This window comes from Stegostoma tigrinum, chromosome 17, assembly GCF_030684315.1.
Source record: "Stegostoma tigrinum isolate sSteTig4 chromosome 17, sSteTig4.hap1, whole genome shotgun sequence".
Lineage (NCBI taxonomy): Eukaryota > Metazoa > Chordata > Chondrichthyes > Orectolobiformes > Stegostomatidae > Stegostoma > Stegostoma tigrinum.
This window is the reverse complement of record NC_081370.1, coordinates 59,332,551-59,354,304: the sequence shown is the minus strand read 5'-3', so window position 1 is coordinate 59,354,304 and position 21,754 is coordinate 59,332,551. Positions and strand designations below refer to the sequence as shown.

General features: G+C 44.1%; 1 protein-coding gene across 4 annotated transcripts in view; it reads left to right on the top strand.

Annotated features, from left to right (window-relative positions):
• Positions 1 to 21,754, top strand: part of nav2a (neuron navigator 2a) — a 566,581-nt gene that overhangs the window by 300,152 nt on the left and 244,675 nt on the right. For all 4 annotated transcript variants that reach the window (XM_059652190.1, XM_059652189.1, XM_059652188.1 and 1 more), the window contains 3 exons: positions 172 to 1,267; positions 3,966 to 4,078; positions 18,164 to 18,272. In XM_059652190.1, coding sequence (XP_059508173.1) covers positions 172 to 1,267; positions 3,966 to 4,078; positions 18,164 to 18,272 — 1,318 coding nt within the window. The remainder of the gene's footprint in view (positions 1 to 171; positions 1,268 to 3,965; positions 4,079 to 18,163; positions 18,273 to 21,754) is intronic.

Below are 21,754 nucleotides of genomic sequence, written 5' to 3'. Positions count from 1 at the left end.
GACATATTTATTTAAAATGCCGATATGTTTAGCAGTGCAGTCTAGGGCCAAGACAAATTGACAGTCCTCTGATTTAAGTATTTTAAGTGAGAGCTTGCCTTTTATGGAAGGAAGCTGAAGGTGCAGGAAAGTTTGCAAATTTGCTCCACTTATGGTTGTTTCCTGTTCCAGTTGCAGAGCCCGTGGACAACATCGTCTCACAGCCCGGAATGAATGAAAATGTCCAGTCTTCGGCGAGTAGCAGCACGGGCAGTATTGGTGGGAGCTTGTCTGCCATTCCCCAGCCGAACTCTGCCAAAGCCTGGCGCAGCAAATCCCTCAATGCCAAGCACACTGCCACGTCTTCCATGTTATCTGTGAAGCCACCCCCACAGGAACCCCCGAAGCCAGCCATAGAACCCGCTCCCAAGTCTGGTGCCAATGGCCAGAAATCCATGCTGGAGAAATTGAAGCTGTTCAACAGTAAAGGTGGCTCCAAAGCTGTTGGAGCCACCCTGGAGAACTCAGGGTCTCGCGATGGCAGCTGTGAAAGGGTGGAAGCCCCTTCTAACTGTGTGGACCTGAGTGAAGCAGACGCGTCAGCCAGATGTGTTAGTAATGCCGCACCTGCCTCAAACAGCCCAAAGATTGCACTAAAAGGCATTGCACAAAGAACCATCAGCCGAGCACTGAGCAATAAGAAAAACTCCCCGAAAGGCAGCGAAAAGGAAAAAGAGAAGCAGAAAGAGAAAGAGAGGGACAAAACGAAGGAGACCTCCAAAAGGACTTCTGGCTCTGATAAAGCTGAATTGGAAAAGGAGCTGAAAGAGGGACCACAGGTCACTGCTTCCGAAATGCCAAAAAAGTCCTCCAAACTCTCGAGCTTTATCCCGAAAGGAGGGAAATCGAATGGTGCCAAAAAGGATCCCCCTGCACCTCAGCAAAGTGGAATACCAAAACCAGGGCTAAAAACCTCAACAGGGAAATCTACAAGTGCCCAAGCTTCTGTGAAGGAGGCTGAGCGACCCCGCAGTGCGAGGCTTAGTGCTGGAATCTCGCTGCAGAAATCACAGCTAGACAGTAAGAATTCCAGTTCCAGTAGTTTGGCCTCCTCGGAGGGGAAAGGGGCTGGAGGAACACCCCCGACAAGCAGTAGCAATGTTCCGACTGCCACTACAGTCAGCACAACACAAACTACAGGAAGCAACACAGTCAGTGTACAGCTACCTCACCCACAACACCAGTACAACCACCCCAACACTGCCACTGTTGCTCCATTCATGTACAGGTATGCCTCATATCTTGCACATTGAAATATGACCAGGTGGGAATTATTCAGCACTGCGCACCATAAGCTGTTCTAATGTTTTGCTTAATTTGATAAAAGTGACATTGGACAAATGCAGTGATAAATACTCGGTTGTAATTAAGCAGATAACCCTTCAGATCACAATAGCGTTTGCCATGAATTGCTTCTGTAATAATTAAATACACGATTGAAAGGCATCACATCCACAAGCATCCATTCCCTCCATCACTGACGCTCAGTCGCAGCAGTGTGTACCACCTACAAAATGCAGCACTGAGATTCACATGCCTCCTTAATCAACACCTTCCAAACTCCTGACACTTGCATCTAGAAAGAAATGGGAATACCACCCCCTGCAAGTTCCCCACCAAGCCACTCACCATTCTGACTTGGAAATATATCGCTATTCCTTCAGTGTTGCTGGGTCAAAATCCTGGAATTCCCTTCCTAATAGCATTGTGGGTCAAACTATAGCAGGAGGACTGTAGTGGTTTAAGAAGCCAGCTGACCGCCACCTTCTCAAGGGCAATTAGGGATAGGCAAGAAATGCTGGACTAGTCAGCAATGCCCACATCCCATGAATGAATAAAAAGAAATACCACAGAAGGTCTCAGGTTATTCCAGCTTTGTTATTTCCACCCATATTTTCCCCGGCCCTTCCTTTTTCAAGGGACTGCCTCATTTGTGCATGATAACAACACAGCCACCCTCCAGAACCTTTCCTGAGTGGCGAACTGTAAACCTGGTCCCATTTGGGAGGTAATTTGAACTGCAGTGACCATCACGGTCAAATCCTCTCTTACCCTCCACTGACATTTCCCCATACAGACTTCTAGCAGGAGCAAGAGGTGAAATGTGGATTGATTTCCTCCTCCCCATTCTGGAATTACTAAAGTTGACTGAAGCTTTTATGTAGAAACATAGAAAATAAGAGCAGGAGTAGGCCATTCAGCCCTTTAAGCCTGTTCCACCTTACGTTATGCTCATGGCTGATCATCCAACTCAGTGCCCTGTTCCTGTTTTCTCCCCCACTCCCATTCACACCTCTAGCCATAAGAACTATATCTAACTCCTCCCTGAAAGCATTCAACATTCAATATCCATTGTGTCCGGACAGTCCAGCTGCCTTGGTCTTGTCTTTATTAAGTCCCTGAGCAAAGTGGAGAGCTGGTTCTGGGTTCTGCTTTCTGTGTTGAGTTCACTGATGTGAGAAACAGCTGGGTCATCACAGTGAGACTCTGCTTCCCTCCAAGCCTCAGGATAGTATCAACCAGTCGCTAAGGAGATTGGTTTCTCGACCCTGACTACTTGGCAGCTTGGTTTGCCCGAACCTGTGGCCTGCCCGGAACGCAGACAATGGTATTGAGCTCCTTTGTGCCGATCTCGCTCTGGAATCGCCTGGAGACAGGACGTTCACATTCACATGTGGAGTATGTCCTGTTACCAAGAATACTGAAGGACTGAGATCACGCAGTGGGCAACGACACCCTTAGCAAGTGTCGTCACCCTTGGAAGGAACTGGGAGGGGGACAAAATAGAAATGGAGAAAGATTGAAAATTGGATCAGGAATTGGGCATCCATCCCTTTGAGCCTGCTGTATCATTCTGTCTGATCATGGATGATCATCCAACTCAGTCTCCTGATCCTTACACCCTTTGAGCTCTTTAGCCCAAAGAACTCTACTTAGTCCCTTCTTGAAAGCAGTCAATATCTTGGCCTCAGCAGTTTTCTGTGGCAGAGAATTCTGGGTGAAGACATTTCTCCTCATCTCAGTCCTATATGGCTTAGCCCTTATCATTGGACTGTGAGCCCTGGTTCTGGACTCACCAGTCCTTTGGAACATCTCATTTGTCATTAAAATTTACCACAAGAGCAAAAAAAAATCAGGGTTTTCAGTTGCTGGAGCAAAAGGTGGAAGATATTTACAACAAAATTTTGGGGAGTACCATTGACTTGCCTCTCAGTTGTCTGAATTCTACATTAGTGTTGCAAGAGGCATGTACATCCTAACTGAGCTAGGCCCTCCCTCTTCCTTATCCAATTGCTTTGCCAAGACTTGTGAAGACAGGGCTGCTCGGTTCTTTTGCTGTAACTACTTTGGAGTGGCTCCCAGTCTTCTGTGCAGCTGCCTCTTCTGACCTCATTATTTTTCTTTGTGAGGGAAGTCAGAAAAGTGGCTTTCCAAAGGATTGGTGGGGGCGGATGCAGTGTTGGAGAAAGAACAGGTCCGAACTCATCGAGTAAGGAGCAAGCAGTGTGCTAGAGTCCATTCACAATTGATTTATCCTTACTTCCTGCTTGGACCAAAGGTGTGAAATTAAATGTTTATGAAAGAAAATAATCTGGAAGTTGAGGAAAAGCAATAATTTGAATGCAAATGTAATTAACTTGTTAAAAAAAGTTATATATCCTGTACAATAGGGTTTTATTTAAATTTTCTACTTTAAATGTTAAGCTGGTAAACCACTGAAACTATTTCTGTTGCAGAAGGTCGATAATATGAATTGTTCTGCAACTCAATAATTTTTTTGTATGCGAGGAACTGATTTAACTATGGTTGACTGCATTTTTGTAGTTCTGTACGATTACTTCATAAGAGACCGTTAAATTATGCAGATGGGTCCTCTGTCCACTCTATTAAACCAAGTTTATATTTACAGTGCCTTGTTTTTTTAGGTCACAGACCGACAACGAAGGAAATGTGATGACTGAATCTGGTACAGGGGGAGTGAATATGGATACTGTTCTGTACAGCAAAAATGGACAAACGTGCATCGAGGATCTGCCTGGTGAGTATTAACCCAGGTTTTAAGTACATTTATAAGGCATCAGTGTTGAAAGAGTGTTTGTTGAAAGGCTCAAGGTTGTTTATTTATAATTTCTGCAGTATTGTGCAAACATGGATTCTGGACTAATTGAGAGCTCTGCAATTTTGATCTTGTATCACAGAAGTATGGATAAGGATAAATTGTGTCCTGGTACAGATGTAGTCATGGAGTCTTCCAGTTTCTCTGCTGAGTCAGCTGTTAACGTAAAGTTTGTGCAGCGATGACTGATAAAGAATGTACGAAAGAAACATAGAAATTTCCCAGCTCTTTCAGAAAGCGCATCTCATCATTTTGTAAAGCACAGAATACCAAACTGATATTTTCCAAAGTTATAATGTTAATCACTGCCTGTGGGCCCAAGCACTTCTCACAATGTGACACCACCACCTTGAAAATTTGTATTCAACATTATTGCTCAAGTGTTTCCCTCTTGCAGTGTTGTTTTGGTTGCTGTGCACTAATTTTAAAAAGTCTGCATTGCTATAGCTGCTTTTGCTTGGGCAGCTGGCAGCACCTTTGGGAAGCTTCATCACTGATTTCTAGGAGGGCATCAGTGTTTGTGGAGCTCCGCAGAATTTGCTAAGGACACCAACACAAGGCACAAAAGAACTTCACTTCTACTGCCGATTCTCTGAGTGCTCCCGCCATTAACCCACATAATAGCTAATGTTGGCACTGTCTCTTGTTGAAATATTTTATTGGTCTGCATTGATATTAATGGAAGATTTTCTGTAGATTTCATCTGGTGAAAATACTTTACTGCTGAAAAAGGCCCCATCTTGTCAACGTGTTTCGTCTTGTACCTAACAGGACATTTCACAAGAGGACAAGTGCAAGAGTAAAGCCAACATTTATACTAAGTTCACTTGGATGATTTATCTGTTGAGGAAAGGTTAAACAGAATGGGAGCCTATTCACTGGAGTTTAGAAGAATGAGAGATGAACTTATTGAAACATGTAAGATTCTTAAGAGGTTGACAGGGTAAATGCTGAGAGGATGTTTCCCCTCATGGGAGAGGCTAGAGCCAGAGGGTACAGCCTCAGAATAAAGGAGCACCAATTTAAGACTGAGATGAAGAGGAATTTCTTCTCTCAGAGCGTTGTGACTCTTTGGAACACCTTGCCACAGAGAGCTGTGAGTATATTTAAGGCTGAGATAGATAGATTCATGATTAGTCAGGGAATCAAAGATTATGGGGAACGAGCAGGAAAGTGGATGGGAAGAGTGTCAAATCAGCCATGACCCTATTGAATGGCAAAGCAGGCTTGAGGGGCTGAACAGCCAACTCCTGTTCTGAGGAAGGGTCACCGGATCCGAAACGTTAACTGATTTCTCTTCACAGATGCTGCCAGACCTGCTGCGCTTTTCCAGCAACTTCTGTTTTTCAGCCTATTCCAGTTCCTGTTTCTCAGTGTTGCATGGTTTAATGATTGGCAAGTTGGCCTCTTGAGTGGTAGAGGTTTTATCCTGAAGAATGCACTGAATAATGCTGATTGACAGTTAACAACCAAGCTTTGTTTACATTTTAAACCAGGCAGATTGACTTTGATTGGCCAGAGCATTGCCTTGAGAAATGAGCCATTGCTAGACGAGTAGATAATGTAGCACTCAACAAAGCCATAGATGCCTGTGCTATAGCACTGTATTATCACAATCTAGACATGGCACTATTGTGTGAATCAGTAGTGGTAGTTGAGTTCAGTTTAAATGATGCCATTTATGCCCATATAAATGGTGATACCGTGGGATCCCACTAAGCCCAATGCTTACAAAATAGCTTTGTGCATGTGCCTTCTATGTAATGTCAACCTCCTACCCCTTGCATATTTCTGATATGTTGATGATGCCTTTGCTATTTTTCAATCCAAAGCTGCATTTAAGAATTCCTTACACATGGTAATGGCTTCATCCTGCTCTTAAATTCAAGTTTGAAATGGAGCAGTCAGTTGAGCTCCTTTTCCTCCCTGTGCTAAATGCGAAATTAGTGGGAGCCACCTACTGCAAACCACCTTTACCGTTCAATCGCGTTAGGATTCCTACAGTTCCAGTTGCTGTAAGTTGGCTTTACCATCGACCTTGTAAATAGGGCCCAAGTCATTTTATCACTGTGGAAACCTGACGCTGAGAAAGGCCAATCAAAGTCATCCAGTGGGATAGGCATAATCCCTATCGGATCATTTCTCGCCAAATATTTGTACAAACTCATGAATAGCCTTAAAGCTGTCATTTAGGTCCTAAAAAGTGCTCTGTCTATCTCAGCTTACTCAGGAAAGGTGACCTGTACCAAAGATTTGAGTGACAAGTGCAAACAGCTGTTTTGCATGGCTTCTATGCATGAGCGTAAAATTGCCACTGACACAATGCTCTTGTCCAGCCAAGAGAGAATGACCTGTCACCCAAATGAGTAATGTTGTAGATGAATTTTACTGCTGGTGTGATGCCAGGGATGAGGACCATACAGACAACAACCGAAGGATCATATTGGCTGCTCACAAGCAGCAAGCACCCTCTGCTTGCAAGACTCACCGCCTGGTATCCAATTTAGGTTATAGTTCTGCCATTGGGCAACATTTGCTGGATAATCCTGAGTGTATAAAGAATGACATGGGCAAGCAATTTCAGATTCCCTGTTGGGCTTGCAGTGTGGCACAATTACATCTACTAGAAGTTCCACATATTCATACATAGGGCCCTGTTCTTAGCCAACGTAGGAACATGCATACATTGTGGTCGTTTAAACTCAATAATATCGGTGATTGCTATTGATTGGTTCATTTCGCAGGGCAATACCTTTACCTGGGTCAATCTGCCTCATGTGAAATTTATGAAAAGCTTCGCTGTAAGCTGTCAGTTATCATTAAAGGCTGTGTTTTTCATTCAAATGCCTCAAGAAGTCAGAGCCCACCTGCTAACCAATCAGCACTCTAATGTGGTATAAACATTGATTTTCCCTTCTAAATTGTTATTCTCACAACTCATCCCACCTCCTTGACTTGACCGTCCTCCCCGGACTGACCCTACGTCCCCACCTATACTCACCTCTACTCCATCCCCGCCCCTTGAACTTGTCTGTCTCCTCTCCACCTATCTTCTCTATCCATCTTCGATCTGCCTCCCCCGTCTCCATATTTATTTAAGAATCGTCTCACCATCCCCCTTTTCGGATGAAGGGTCTAGGCCTGAAACATCAGCTCCTGTGTTCATCCAGCTCCACACCTTGTTATCTCGGATTCTCCAGCATCTGCCGTTCCCATTACCTCTGATGAAAGAGGAATTCTTTTTTTCCCAGCCATACTCAAATTCTGTATAGCCAAACCATTCTTTATGATAACTTGAACTTTTTTTGGTTCATTTTTCCTGTTCTTTCAGAGGCATTGACTGTATTGGGTTGCAGTTCCTTGAATGTTAACTGCTCCTTCACTGTCTTGTCTGAGGTGTTTAGTCTGGCGGTTGATTTAATTGTGGGGCGTCTGAACAAGATCATCTCCACAAAGTCAATCCCAATGCCAGTCATGATTTTTTTTTTCCTTGTTTCATTCACGGGCTGAGGGTATCGCTGGCCAGGCCAGCATTTATTGTCCATCCCTAACTGCCATGTCAGAGGGCGGTTAACAGTAAACCACATTGCGGTAGGTTTGCAGGCCAGAACGGCAGTTTCCTTCCCTGAAGGGCATTAGTGAACCAGATGGGTTTTTCCAACAATCAACAACGGATTCACAGTCACCATTAGACTCTTAATTCCAGATATTTATTGAATTCAAATTCCACCATCTGCCGTGGCAGGATTTGAACCTGGGTCTCCAGATTAACAGTCTAGCAATAATGCCACTTGGCCATCAACTACCTGAGGTACCAACAGCTGCTCATTTCTGTGCTGTTCTCTTGCCCTCCTCTAATTTAGGGACAAAGAGACTTATGGTCACTCTCTGCAGCTTCCCAGTGAATATCTGCTAATTCAGTGGAAGCGAAGGATGGGGCCAAGTGCTGTATGATTTTAGCTCCTGGCTGATTAAATTTTCTAAGCTATTGGCAAGCTCTTTTGCCAATTTATAAGATAATTGAGGGAACACAGCATAATGTTGCGATTCCTTCCTTCATCCTTTCCAAGTGCCTGAGTAATTAGGAAATAGAATAATGAGTCTATTTGTTCCTTTTTTTTCCCCTCCTGTACATTGTAATGTTTGGCCAGGTTTCATGGGGTAGATACTAAGTGTTTCAATCCCTGTACATACAGCCACAGTAACATCGCAGGATATGCACATATTCAAACTTTTCTTCTCCATGTTTTCTCTTAGTTGAACACTTCTGAAGTAAATTATTGAAAGCAGAGTAATTCATTTCACAGTCTGAGTTAACAGTTCTATGTTAGGGCAGACGAACAAAACAACAGCATCCAAAAGGGACTTCAGAGGGCTCTCAGGACAATATCGCAGTGACATCAAAATGCATTGGAGTTTAGAAGAATGAGAGCTGACCTTTTAAAATGTACAGGATTCTTCGGGGACTTGTCAGGATAGATGCTGAGAGACACTTCGCCCCTGTGGGAGAATCTAGGTCCAGAGGGCAGAATTTCAGAGTAAGCGGTCACCCAGTTAGGATAGGGATATGGAGCTATTGATTTTTCTCTCAGAGAGTTGTAAAATCTGTGGAATTCTTGACCACAGAGACCGAATCTAAAAGTTTGAAATTCATCACCATTGAGATCCTTGTCGACCATAAAGCAACATTTTTAAAAAAAGAAACAAAAAACTGCAGATACTGGATTAAAAAAAACTGAAAGAACTGCGGATGCTGTAAATCGGAAACAATAACAGAAATTGCTGGAAAAGTTCAGCAGGACTGGCAGTATCTGTGGAGAGAAATCAGAGTTAATGTTGTTGTTAACGCTTCAGGAACTGAGACCCTTTTACAGCACTTTCTGTTTTGTTTGCTGCTTTTCTTTAAAGTTGTCTTTCTCTGCATGGCTTGAATTCTGACTCTGTGCTTCACAGCCCACTCGGGAAGCCCAATTATTTCTTCTCTCCGTTTATGCTTTTGTGGGATTTGCTGGCAACATTAATATTTGTTGCCCATCCCTAGCTGCCCTTAAACTGAGCGGTTTGCTAATCCATTTCAGTAAGCCACTAAAAGTCAGTGACATTGCACTGAACCTGCACATTTATTCATTTAACCAAAATCCTTTGGTGGGATTTGAACCTATGAACCTCCACCTTTGGAATACTAGGCCAGTGACACTGCCACTTAACTAGCATCTCTTCACAATTTTGCTCTGGGGATGTGCAGCTGTAGTGTTGTAATCTAGAGTTATGCATATTAGCGCCTCCAACTTATTTCTTGTTAAGCTGGAAACCTTAATGAAAAATAAAACTATAGTATTATTGAAATTATCGTTCACGTCTAGGAATGTGTTTATCCATGAAAGGGAGAACATCGCAGGATTATTTTGGCAGTTCAGTAGAGATGGATAACATTCAGTGTCCTGATATGACAATGTGGAAATCAGCAGGTTTTCACAGTTGATCCCTGCTGTATGATGCACTAACCAGTCATAACTATAGAGGCACCATAGACTCATACGGCATCGAAACAGACCCTACAAACAACTTGCCTATTGTCAACCATGTTCTCAAACTAAGCTAGTCCCACTTGCCCATCTTTGGCCCATATCCCTCTAAAACTTTCTTATTCATTTATTGATCCAAATGTCTTTCAAATGCTGTAACAGTACTTGCCTCACCACTTCCTGTGGAATTTCATTCCACACGTGAACCAGTCCCTGTGTAAAAAAGTTGCCCCTCATGTCCTTTTTAAAACTTTCTCCTCTCACCTTAAAAATATGACCCTAAATTTTGAACTTCCCTCAGCCTAGGGAAAAGACCTTTGCTATTCACCTTATCTATGCCCCTTATAATTTATGAACCTCTGTAAGGTCCTTCCCTCAACTTTCTAGTCTCGACCCTCTCCAGGCTATTTTAAAAACTCAAACTCTCCATTCCTGGTAACATCTTTTCTGAACCCTCTCCAATGTAATAGTATCTTTCCTATAGCTGGACACTGTTTCGGAAGACGCCTCACCAATGTCCAATACAACCTCAACATGACGTCCCAATTCCTATACTCAAAGGTCTGAGCAATGAAAGAAAGCTTGCTAAACATCTTGTTAACCACTCTGTCTACTTGTGATGCAAATTTCATAGAATTATATACCTGAACTCCTAAGCCTCTCTGTTCTGCAACTCTACTCAAGGCCCTATCATTAATTGTACTTTGATAATTCATGAAATATTTAATGATGTTGTTAGATGAATCTTCACCAAGACAATCATGGTATTAGATCCATCTAATACCATCAGGCACCATCATTTTTCCGAACAGGTATCTATGGAACCTCCTTGATCAACTGAGGTAGAGACAACTAACGGTGGCATGGTGCAACAAGATCGAATCAATTAATGACCTCCCACATTGAAGGCAATGACCTTCGCAGTGACCATCAGATAATTAGTTTTAAATACAGTATGAGGGAGAGAGGAGGGAATCTGAGATTTGCTTTTTACATTTGGTAAAGGCAATTATGAGGGCATGAAAGCAGACGTGGCTGAAGTAAATTGGCAGATTAGGTTCAAGGATAGTCGCCAGTGAGATAAAACTAATGCTCTTGGTTTACTTTTCCAAAATTCCTTTGAACCAGGGATTGTCCCATTGAGTTGGAAGCGAATGTAACTCTATTCAAAAAGGGAGGCAGATGAAATGCAGGGAATTGCAGGCTCGTTAGCTTGCTGTCTGTCAAAGAAAAAAACATAGAAGCTATTATTAAAAAAGCTGTAGGAAGGCTTTTAAAGAGTTCAAGTTGATGAGGCAGTGTCAACATGGCTTAATGAATAGAGTTTTAGATTCACATATCACAGAAACAGACCCTACGGTCCAACTCGCCCATGATGACCAGCTATCCCAAACCAAGCAGGACCCAGTTGCCTGGATCCATTTCCCGCTAAACCTTTCCTATTCATGCACCTCTCCAGATATCTTTTAAATGTTATAATTGTACTTGTCTCTACCACTTCCTTTGGCAGCTCATTCCACAAATGCACCTCTCTTGTGTGTGAAAAAGTTGCCTGAGAGGTTCTTTTTAAATTTTTCTCCTTGCACCCTAAATCTATGCCCCCTAATTTTGGATGCCCCTACCCTTGGGAAAGGATTTTTGCTACTCACCCTATCTATGCCCTACCTGTTTGTGGTCACCCCATCAGCTTCTGAAACTCCAGGGAAAAATGTTCCATCCAATTCAGCCTCTTCTGATAACTCAAACCCTCCAGTCCCAGCAACATCCTTGTAAATATTTTCCACACCCTTTCAAGTTTCACAACATCCTTCCTATAGAAGAGTGGCCAATATTGGCCTAACCAATGTCTTGTACAGACACAACATGACGTCCCAACTCCTACATTCAGTGCTCTGACCAATAAAGGCAAATGTGCCAAACACTTTCTTCACCAGCCTGTCTACCTGTGACGCCTTCAAATTTCCTGCTCCTCTGATGCACTTGGCCTGCTGTGTTCCTCCAGCTCCACCCTGCCTGTCTCTGACTCCAGCGTCTGCAGATCTTACTGTCTCTGAGTGCTGGAGGTCACAGCGGCTCAGACTGCTTCCATGGAGAAAGAGCGAGCAAATGTTTCGAGTCTAGATGACTAAAAGATCGGAGCTGACCTGAAGTGTAGAGGGGTAGCATTTATGCTACAGTTGGAAGAAGAGGTGTGGAGGTGGTGGGGTGTAGAGTGCTGGGGAAGGAAAGATATTATTAATTCAGATTAAGTGATCTGAATATGAGAATGGCAGAACAATGGTATGTCTAACTGCCAGGTTTGAAAGAGAAGGCAGTCCCACTAGTGTTGGGGGAGGGGCAAGAGGGCATGGTGACACGGAATGTAACACGTAAAGCTAAAAGAAAGAGAAGAAATGGAAGTTGGTTCACAATTTGATGGTGCTGAACTCAATATTAAGTCCAGAAGGCTGTAAAATGCCAAGTGTGAAGATGAGATGTTGTTCCTCCAGTTTGTGCTGCGATTCACTGGAGCAGTAAGCTGAGGACAGACAAGTGGGCTCTTTTGTAGGCCTGAGATAATGGGAACTGCAGATGCTGGAGAACCCAAGATAACCAAGTGTGAAGCTGGATGAACGCAGCAGGCCAAGCATCATCTCAGGAGCACAAAAGCTGACGTTTCGGGCCTAGACCCTTCACACTTGGTTATCTTTTGTAGGCTTGTCCAGTACTTTTCCTTAAAGCCACGCAACATCTTCCTCTTCAGCTATTAATGAAATTCCCTTTTGAAAAGCTACTATCGAATCTGTTTCTACCTTTTGCACAGTTCACTCAAGTCCACGGCAGCTCAGAACACGAAATAAAACCTGTAAGAGGCTCAGATTTGTGGCAGGAGCTGAGGACTCACAGTGACTGGTTGACGAGGAGCTTGGTTGCTGAGTTAGGTTTTGTTTTCTGCTGATTGCTTTGTTCATTCCGTTACAGTGGGAAACTGTCCTCTTCCACAGTTTGGCTGCTGCATCAATTGAATACTATCGCGTTTTGAGTCATGGTCAGGAAGGGGTTTCAGTACTCACCAGTGTTTTACGGCAGTGAGCCTCTCAGTTAAAGTGTTGTCTAAAGCTTCCCATCTGTAAACCCTTCTTCCCCCATCTATCAACGGCCCTTAACATTTGTGGCTCAAATCAGTGCTGAAACCATCTTGGGCAACTGATGGATTTTGTTTAAACACACCATGTCTCTGTTACACTGGATTTTAACAGCGAGAACCTTTAACAGGTCAAATGACAAACCAAACTATTTAGGCTATTCCCATTAGCTCACTTCCCAATTCCTACACCTACTTACTTCTTTACAACAGTGTGTCTGTACAGAAAGGTTACAATGTCACAGACATCTACTGTGCCTTGAATATATTTTTATTAGCTTCAGTGTTTTTCTCAAAACAAAATATTGAAGAAACTCTTAATGGGTGTTTTAATAAAGCTAGGTACTGCTAAGCAGGGTTTGAAATCAGCAAAAGGTTGAAAATTCTTTTTGGAGGTATTATGTTGGTTATAATTTCAAACCTGCCATTGCTGAATCAGCTCTGTTTAAGTAATGTGAAATTGTCATTCTCCTCTATTACGTACAGCAACACCGGGAGTACTTCAAAGTAAATTGATTCATGTCATAAATTTACATTTCCAACAGTAGATAATCTTACAGTTTATTAAAAAGAAACCAGTAGGACGTAGTTAACAATTTTTTAAAAAAACTCCTCTTCCCTGATAACAAAATCTTACAAATTCTCAGATCCAGTTTGACTGAAAATGGCAAGAAAACATAAATTAACCTCTGATTTTTCTTCTGAAGACTAGAATGCATTCTCTTTTTTTTGCAAGTGGGGAGGAACTGAGAGAAAAAAGAACTGTGGCCATAGATCCTTCAATAGAGCAGGATTCAGTGCATTAAAGGTACTGAATGGGTGTTTTGTAGTCTGAGGTTTGGCCAGCTCTTATTGTGCCTTTCTAGCTGTTTGTGCCCTGGCAGTCTTTAAAGGAAGACAAATAAAAGTATGAAAAAGAGAAACACCAGATGAATATTAAATGGTGTGAGGATTCAAAGCTGGCCTCTGTAATGACCAAAGTTTTGTCAATAAGTTGTTCTCTTGTGTGCCCGATCCAAGCACACAACAGGCATCTTTTTACCATCAGTCATTTTAAACAGCAGCTGAAGAAGCCTGGAGAAAGACAAACCAATCTCTTCGAAGCGAGGCCTGTAAACCCAGCTGAGAAGCTGCTGCTCTCCAAAGTTTGAACCTGGGGCTGAGCAACAAAGTTACACTCCCACAATTTGTAGCCTGAATTACATTTCTTATCGTGAGTTAGATATCTACTGAGAGCAGAGACGAACCCGACACAAGTGTTTCTTTGGCGTTTTAACAGGATAAAAAACGTTTCCTTTGAGTTGCAATAAGTCAAATGTCAACCAGGAAGAGTAACTAAAAAGGTGCCGTATGCTGTTTTTCCAAAAATGCATCAGCCAAGTGGTAGAAATCACGTTTATACATCTGAAACTGCTGGGCATTATGAAGCAAAACCAAGAAGCGCACTTGGCAACTCTCTGCTGTCTTGGGGCTACGCACGTGCCGTGAGAGAATCAAAACTATTTTATAAACCAAAAGGACGAGATGATGTGAAGCTGCTAGCCACTGCTGGAGAGCTCAGTTCTTCCCGGAATCTGAGGAAGACCCTGGGGTCAGAAAATGGATATTTAGAACAGGCCAAACCTGGATTTGCTGTGAGCAAGATTCCACAGCTTTGTGGATTGAGGAGCAGAGGGCAGGAGCAGTTGGCTAAACCAGGATTAAGCCGAAGTGCTCGAGACAGGAGCTTGTTTATCGATAGCAGCATCAAGTTGTGTCAAGTGCACATTCAGCACACATGTGTTTGGGAAGGAATTGCTCATGTTAATGAGCAGGGTTTGCTGAAAATGCTTGATTTTTATCAGAATCTCAACAGTAAGTATAATAGTGATTGAAATTAAGGATAAAGGCATGCTGTTTGATAGTTAAAGAAATTGTTCAAAATTCAAATAAAACAAAGAACTGTGGATGCTAGAGATCTGCAATAAAAACAGAAGTGGTTGAAGAAACTCAGCAAGTTTGGCTGCATCTGTGGAGAGAAATCAGCATTATTGTTTTGAGCCCAGTATGACTCTTCTTCAGAACTTCCTGAAGTGTTAACTCTGTTTTCTCCCAACAGATGCTGACAGACCTGCTGAGCTTCTCCAGCAATTTCTGCTTTTGTTTGAAATTCAAAACAATTTCACGTTTATGGTTGCTGTTAAATGCCTTTGACATGGGGCTGCGGCGCAGCTGGGAACTTAATTTGAGAGACTCACTGTTGAAAAGACAGGAAAATGGCGATGAACTTGTTGCCAGCTTTCAAACCTTGAGCACTTTGGGTGGAAGATGGAGTAAAAGTCAACGTTTGTGAGGTGTTGAAATTGTGTGATCGCAGGTGTTCTGTTTGATCATAGGGAGTTGAAAAGATGATTTTCAAGGGGAGGATGACAGGTTCAGAGGGGAGCCTCTGATGGTTAGATCATTCCTAAAGGATGAACATTTAAGTAAGAAACTTGGAGGCTACAATAGTGCCAAATCTCACCTGTTTACGTACCTGTCCAGCTAAGTTCAGTAACTCCAGCATAGGTTAACAATAAAACTTAGGACTTTGAGGAGGGAAGAAGAAATAACTTGGGGACAACCTGTCAAAACAATAGACCATCTTATTACAGGCTCTGCAGAGACAGGCACAGTGATACCCTTAGTATTTATAGCTCAGACTGCTGTAGTAAAGATTGGTGAGGCAGGCGATAACCTCCTTGACCTGACACAACCTGTCCATCTTCACTCCCACCTAGTACTCCTCCCAAGTCTCTGATCAATCCCCACCATTCCCTACCTGCGCTCACCTATCACCATCCCACCTCCCTTCCCCAGCCCTACCCCTCCTCTCTTTATTTTTTCAGAGCTCCCTTCCCCTTCCCCCATTTCTGAAAAAGGGTCCTGACCCGAAACGTCGACTTTCTTGTTTTCCTCTGATGCTGCCTGGCCTGCTGTGTTCCTCCAGCTCCACACTGTGTTATCTCTGACTCCAGCAGCTGCAGTTCCTACTATCTGTTGGTGAGGCAGAATATATATGATATCACAAATAGAATTTTGTAGGGCTAAATTTTGCTTTTCGGTTTGGAACCCTAAAACGGGCTGGCACAGGGATATTCCAGGAAGCAACTGAAGTGAAACACCCACAGTCAACATTCTGGGGCTGACCATTGACCAGAAACTGAACTGGACTAGGCATACTAAGTGCAGTGACTCTTAGAGTAGGTCAGAGGCTAGGAATACTGTGGTCAGTAACTCACTTCCTGACACTCTGAAACCTGCCCACCATTTACAAGACACAAGTTAGGAGTGTGAGGGATATCCCCCTATTGGTCTGGGTGAGTGCAGCTTCAGCCACTCTCAAGAAGCTCAACATCATCCAGGACAAAGTGGCCCATTTGATTGGCACCAGTAGTGTATACCATCTATATAATGTACTGCAGAAACTAACTAAAGGTTCTTAGACAGGCCTTCCAATCCACTGACCACTGCCATCTAGAAGGACAAAGGCAGCAGATACATGGGAACACCACCAATTACAAGTTTCCCTCCAAACCACTCAGCATCCTGACTTGGAAATATATCGCCGTTCCTTTGGAGTTGTGGGGTCAAAATCCTGGAATTCCCTCCCTAACAGCATTGCGGGTCTACTTGTAGCACATCGACTGCAGTGGGTCAAGAAGGCAGCTGGGCCCCACCACCTTTGGAAGGGCATGTAGGGATAGGTAATAAATGCATGCTACATCTTATGAATTCATGAAAAAAATCTTTTAATTGACTTCCTCTGAGATTGGTATCCAATAAAAGGCTGAATAACCCCATGAGGAGAGTTAGGCATTGCTGAGGCAGATCAGCGTCATGTAGGGTTCTAAAAGTGTTATTATTGAGGAGTTCTCTAAGCACCACCCACAATGATGACGTCATGTGGACATGTGAACGGAACAGTTTAGGATCTCAACGGAGTGAGGCCTGATGATCCTCAAGGCATATGTTATGTTATCTGTCACATCAATGCATCCTGCAATGAGTTGCTAATATTTCTTGTTGACTACAAAAAACAGTTAGTTAGTTACACCATGAAATGGTTCTCCTCTATCACCTGAGACCAAGGCCCTGTAGTTTCCTCCAATTAAAGAAGATACCAGTAGTGACCTTCATTCGAAGCAGCAGGTTGATGAGAAACTATTTAAAATTTCATCCGGATGAAATAGCAACAGAAAATGGGCAGCATTTGAGAATTATTCAAAGTACTGTTCGCGTATTTATATAAAAAATCAAAAAATGTTAAGGTTCGGAATGAAATTCTAGAAAAACATTCTATTCTTAATTATTTTTAGCTGAATTGTTTTTTATTTATTGTTTGATTTGTAAGTGGATGATAGTTTGAGGCTCACCATGATATGCCTTTCTGGCGTGAAAATGGAGTCTTCGAATCCGTCCTATGGAGAAGGAGGTCATTTGGCCCATCAAGTTTGCACCGACCCTCTGAAGATCAATCCTATCCCTGTAAACCCACATTTACCATGGCTAACTTATCTCACCTCCACATCCCTGGACACAATGGGACAATATAGCGTGGCCAATCCACCTAACCTGCACAAAATTGGACTGTGAGAGGAAACCCAGGCAGACAAGAGGAAAACATGTAAAGTTCACACAGACATTAGCCCAAGGCTGGAATCGAGCTTGGGTCCCCAGTGCTGTGAGACAGCAGTGCTAACCACTATTGCGCCATGTTGCTGACTGTGAAGGAATATAAATTTCACTCGATATGTGCAAGACTCTAAAAGTTATAGAGTCATGCAGCATAGAAACAGACCTTTCAGCCCAACTCGTTCATGCCAACCAGGTTTCCTAAACTAGTTGCCAGCATTTGGCCCATATCCCTCTAAACCTTTCCAATCCAGGTACCTGTCCAAATGTCTTTTAAATGTAATTGTACCCGTCTCTGCCACTTCCTCTGTTAACTCATTCCACATACACAACATCATCTGTGTGAAAAAGTTGCCCCTCAGGTCCCTTTTAAATCTTTCGTCTCTCACCATAAGCCCTGTAGTTTGGTACTCCCCTTCCCTGGGGAAAAGACCTTAGCTATTCACCTTATCTATACCTGTCTAGATTTTATAAACCTCAATAAGGTCACCCCTCAACCTCCTACACTCCAGGGAAAGAAGCCCCAGCCTATCCTACCTCTCCTCATAGGTCAAACCTCCCAGTGTTGGTCATATCCTTGTAAATCTTTTTTGCACCCGTTTCCAGTTTAAAAACATCCTGCCTGCAGCAGAACGGCCAGAATTGTATGCAATGACTGCCATTGCCCTGAAGCGCTAACTTTCAGAGGCTTTTCTGTGTCTGTAGGGGAGGACCCAGAGACCCGAAGGCTACGCACTGTGAAGAACATTGCTGACCTCCGGCAGAACCTGGAGGAGACTATGTCGAGTTTACGGGGGACTCAGATCACACACAGGTACGAATCATCTCATCTTGCTACAGTGTTTTCTTGCTTCCTCTCTTGGTTTCCGTTGGTGCTGAAGCAAAGAAAGTCGGCAGGGCGTTCAGTGCTCCAGCTGTGAACTTCAATACAACAGCAGTACATTGTTGGACTGTTATACAGCACTGATCAAAAGCAGCACATTTCTGTTCAGTCAGGAACATAACTGAATGGTTACAATTGCTGAGAATGCTTCATGAGGTTAAAAGCACAGCAAGGCTAAATTGTTAACACAGGCTTTTAATAAAATAGAAGATTTAACATGAATCGTTTCAGTGTTTGCAATTTAACACCCATTTCTTTTTGTAAGAGTAGCAACAATTTGAAAGGTTAGATTAATTTTAGAGACAGTTAAATCATAGTGGGCAGGAAAAAGGAAGTAACACATATGTAACCCCTTTTAAATCCTCAGAATGTCCCATATCACTTGACAGCGATGATTGATTTTAAAATGCAGGCTCCATTGTTACACAATCACACCATAGCCACTTTGTTCTGAACAAGGTCCCAGGGATCAGTGAGAGGAATGGTCGTTCCATCTGTTCTGAGAGTGTTGATTGAAGGATCTTCGACTTCATTTCTGATTCAAAAGACAAACCTCTGATTTTTAACCCACTACCTGCCACATCCAAGGCAAATACACCATTACTGACCAAGCTGGGATTTGTCTGATGTCCTGGCTACACAGTTACTATCCACTAACTCTTCCAACATAGAATCTCAAGGTGATGAAGTTATAATCCAAGCCATGACTTGGGTTTGAATACTGTCATATCAGTTGAGAATGTTCGCTCAGGCATGATCAGTAATGTGACCACAAGAGAAATAACTGGGAATGTTTTTATTTTAACAGCCCAATCAGGTTCAAAAATGCTTTATTTTAAATAATGTGCTTCGCTTTAAGAAGAAAAAGTGCTGTAAGTTTTGTTTGGGGAGAGGTCATTGATCTGTAACAGAAACACTCTTTGTCATCCCACAAATGGCCAACTCAGTGTTTCTGGTAATCCTGTTAAAATTCCATATTTTGGATTTCTCTGGCAGCCTAATTCTTCTCTCTTAATTATGTTCAATGGATTTTTAAAGTTTTGTTTTTGGAATGACCCAGACAATTCTCTGCCACAGAAAGCTCTTGAGGCCAAAATACTAAGATAATAAAATGTGAGGCTGGATGAACACAGCAGGCCAAGCAGCATCTCAGGAGCACAAAAGCTGACGTTTCGGGCCTAGACCCTTCATCAGAGAGGGGGATGGGGAGAGGGAACTGGAATAAATAGGGAGAGAGGGGGAGGCGGACCGAAGATGGAGAGAAAAGAAGATAGGTGGAGAGAGTATAGGTGGGGAGGTAGGGAGGGGATAGGTCAGTCCAGGGAAGACGGACAGGTCAAGGAGGTGGGATGAGGTTAGTAGGTAGATGGGGGTGCGGCTTGGGGTGGGAGGAAGGGATGGGTGAGAGGAAGAACCAGTTAGGGAGGCAGAGACAGGTTGGACTGGTTTTGGGATGCAGTGGGTGGAGGGGAAGAGCTGGGCTGGTTGTGTGGTGCAGTGGGGGGAGGGGACGAACTGGGCTGGTTTAGGGATGCAGTAGGGGAAGGGGAGATTTTGAAACTGGTGAAGTCCACATTGATACCATATGGCTGCAGGGTTCCCAGGCGGAATATGAGTTGCTGTTCCTGCAACCTTCGGGTGGCATCATTGTGGCAGTGCAGGAGGCCCATGATGGACATGTCATCTAGAGAATGGGAGGGGGAGTGGAAATGGTTTGCGACTGGGAGGTGCAGTTGTTTGTTGCGAACTGAGCGGAGATGTTCTGCAAAGCGGTCCCCAAGCCTCCGCTTGGTTTCCCCAATGTAGAGGAAGCCGCACCGGGTACAGTGGATGCAGTATACCACATTGGTAGATGTGCAGGTGAACCTCTGCTTAATGTGGAATGTCATCTTGGGGCCTGGGATAGGGGTGAGGGAGGAGGTGTGGGGGCAAGTGTAGCATTTCCTGCGGTTGCAGGGGAAGGTGCCGGGTGTGATGGGGTTGGAGGGCAGTGTGGAGCGAACAAGGGAGTCACGGAGAGAGTGGTCTCTCCGGAAAGCAGACAGGGGTGGGGATGGAAAAATGTCTTGGGTGGTGGGGTCGGATTGTAAATGGCGGAAGTGTCGGAGGATGATGCGTTGTATCCGGAGGTTGGTAGGGTGGTGCAACCCCACCTCACCCGGCACCTTCCCCTGCAACCGCAGGAAATGCTACACTTGTCCCCACACCTCCTCCCTCACCCCCATCCCAGGCCCCAAGATGACATTCCACATTAAGCAGAGGTTCACCTGCACATCTGCCAATGTGGTATACTGCATCCACTGTACCCGGTGCGGCTTCCTCTACATTGGGGAAACCAAGCGGAGGCTTGGGGACCGCTTTGCAGAACATCTCCGCTCAGTTTGCAACAAACAACTGCACCTCCCAGTCGCAAACCATTTCCACTCCCCCTCCCATTCTCTAGATGACATGTCCATCATGGGCCTCCTGCACTGCCACAATGATGCCACCCGAAGGTTGCAGGAACAGCAACTCATATTCCGCCTGGGAACCCTGCAGCCATATGGTATCAATGTGGACTTCACCAGTTTCAAAATCTCCCCTTCCCCTACTGCATCCCTAAACCAGCCCAGTTCGTCCCCTCCCCCCACTGCACCACACAACCAGCCCAGCTCTTCCCCCCCACCCACTGCATCCCAAAACCAGTCCAACTTGTCTCTGCCTCCCTAACCGGTTCTTCTTCTCACCCATCCCTTCCTCCCACCCCAAGCCGCACCCCCATCTACCTACTAACCTCATCCCACCTCCTTGACCTGTCCGTCTTCCCTGGACTGACCTATCCCCTCCCTACCTCCCCACCTATACTCTCTCCACCTATCTTCTTTACTCTCCATCTTCGGTCCGCCTCCCCCTCTCTCCCTATTTATTCCAGTTCCCTCTCCCCATCCCCCTCTCTGATGAAGGGTCTAGGCCCGAAACGTCAGCTTTTGTGCTCCTGAGATGCTGCTTGGCCTGCTGTGTTCATCCAGCCTGACACTTTATTATCTTGGAATTCTCCAGCATCTGCAGTTCCCATTATCTCCGAGGCCAAAATACTAAGTGTTTTCAAGAAGGAGTTAGATGTAGTTCTTAGGACTAAAAGGATCGAAGGATATGGGGAGAAAGCAGAAATAGGGGACTAAGTTGGATGGTAGCAAGAACTGCAGATGCTGGAGTCAGTGATAACACAGTGTGGAGCTGGAGGAACACAGCAGGCCAGCCACCATCAGAGGAACAGGAAAGTCAACGTTTCAGGTTTGCACCCTTCGTCAGGACTGGGGAGGATGCAAACCAAACCTGAAACGTCTGACTTTTCAGTTCTGCTGATGCTGCCTGACCTGCTGTGTTCCTCCAACTCCACACTGCGTTGACTGAGTTGAATGATCAGCCACGAT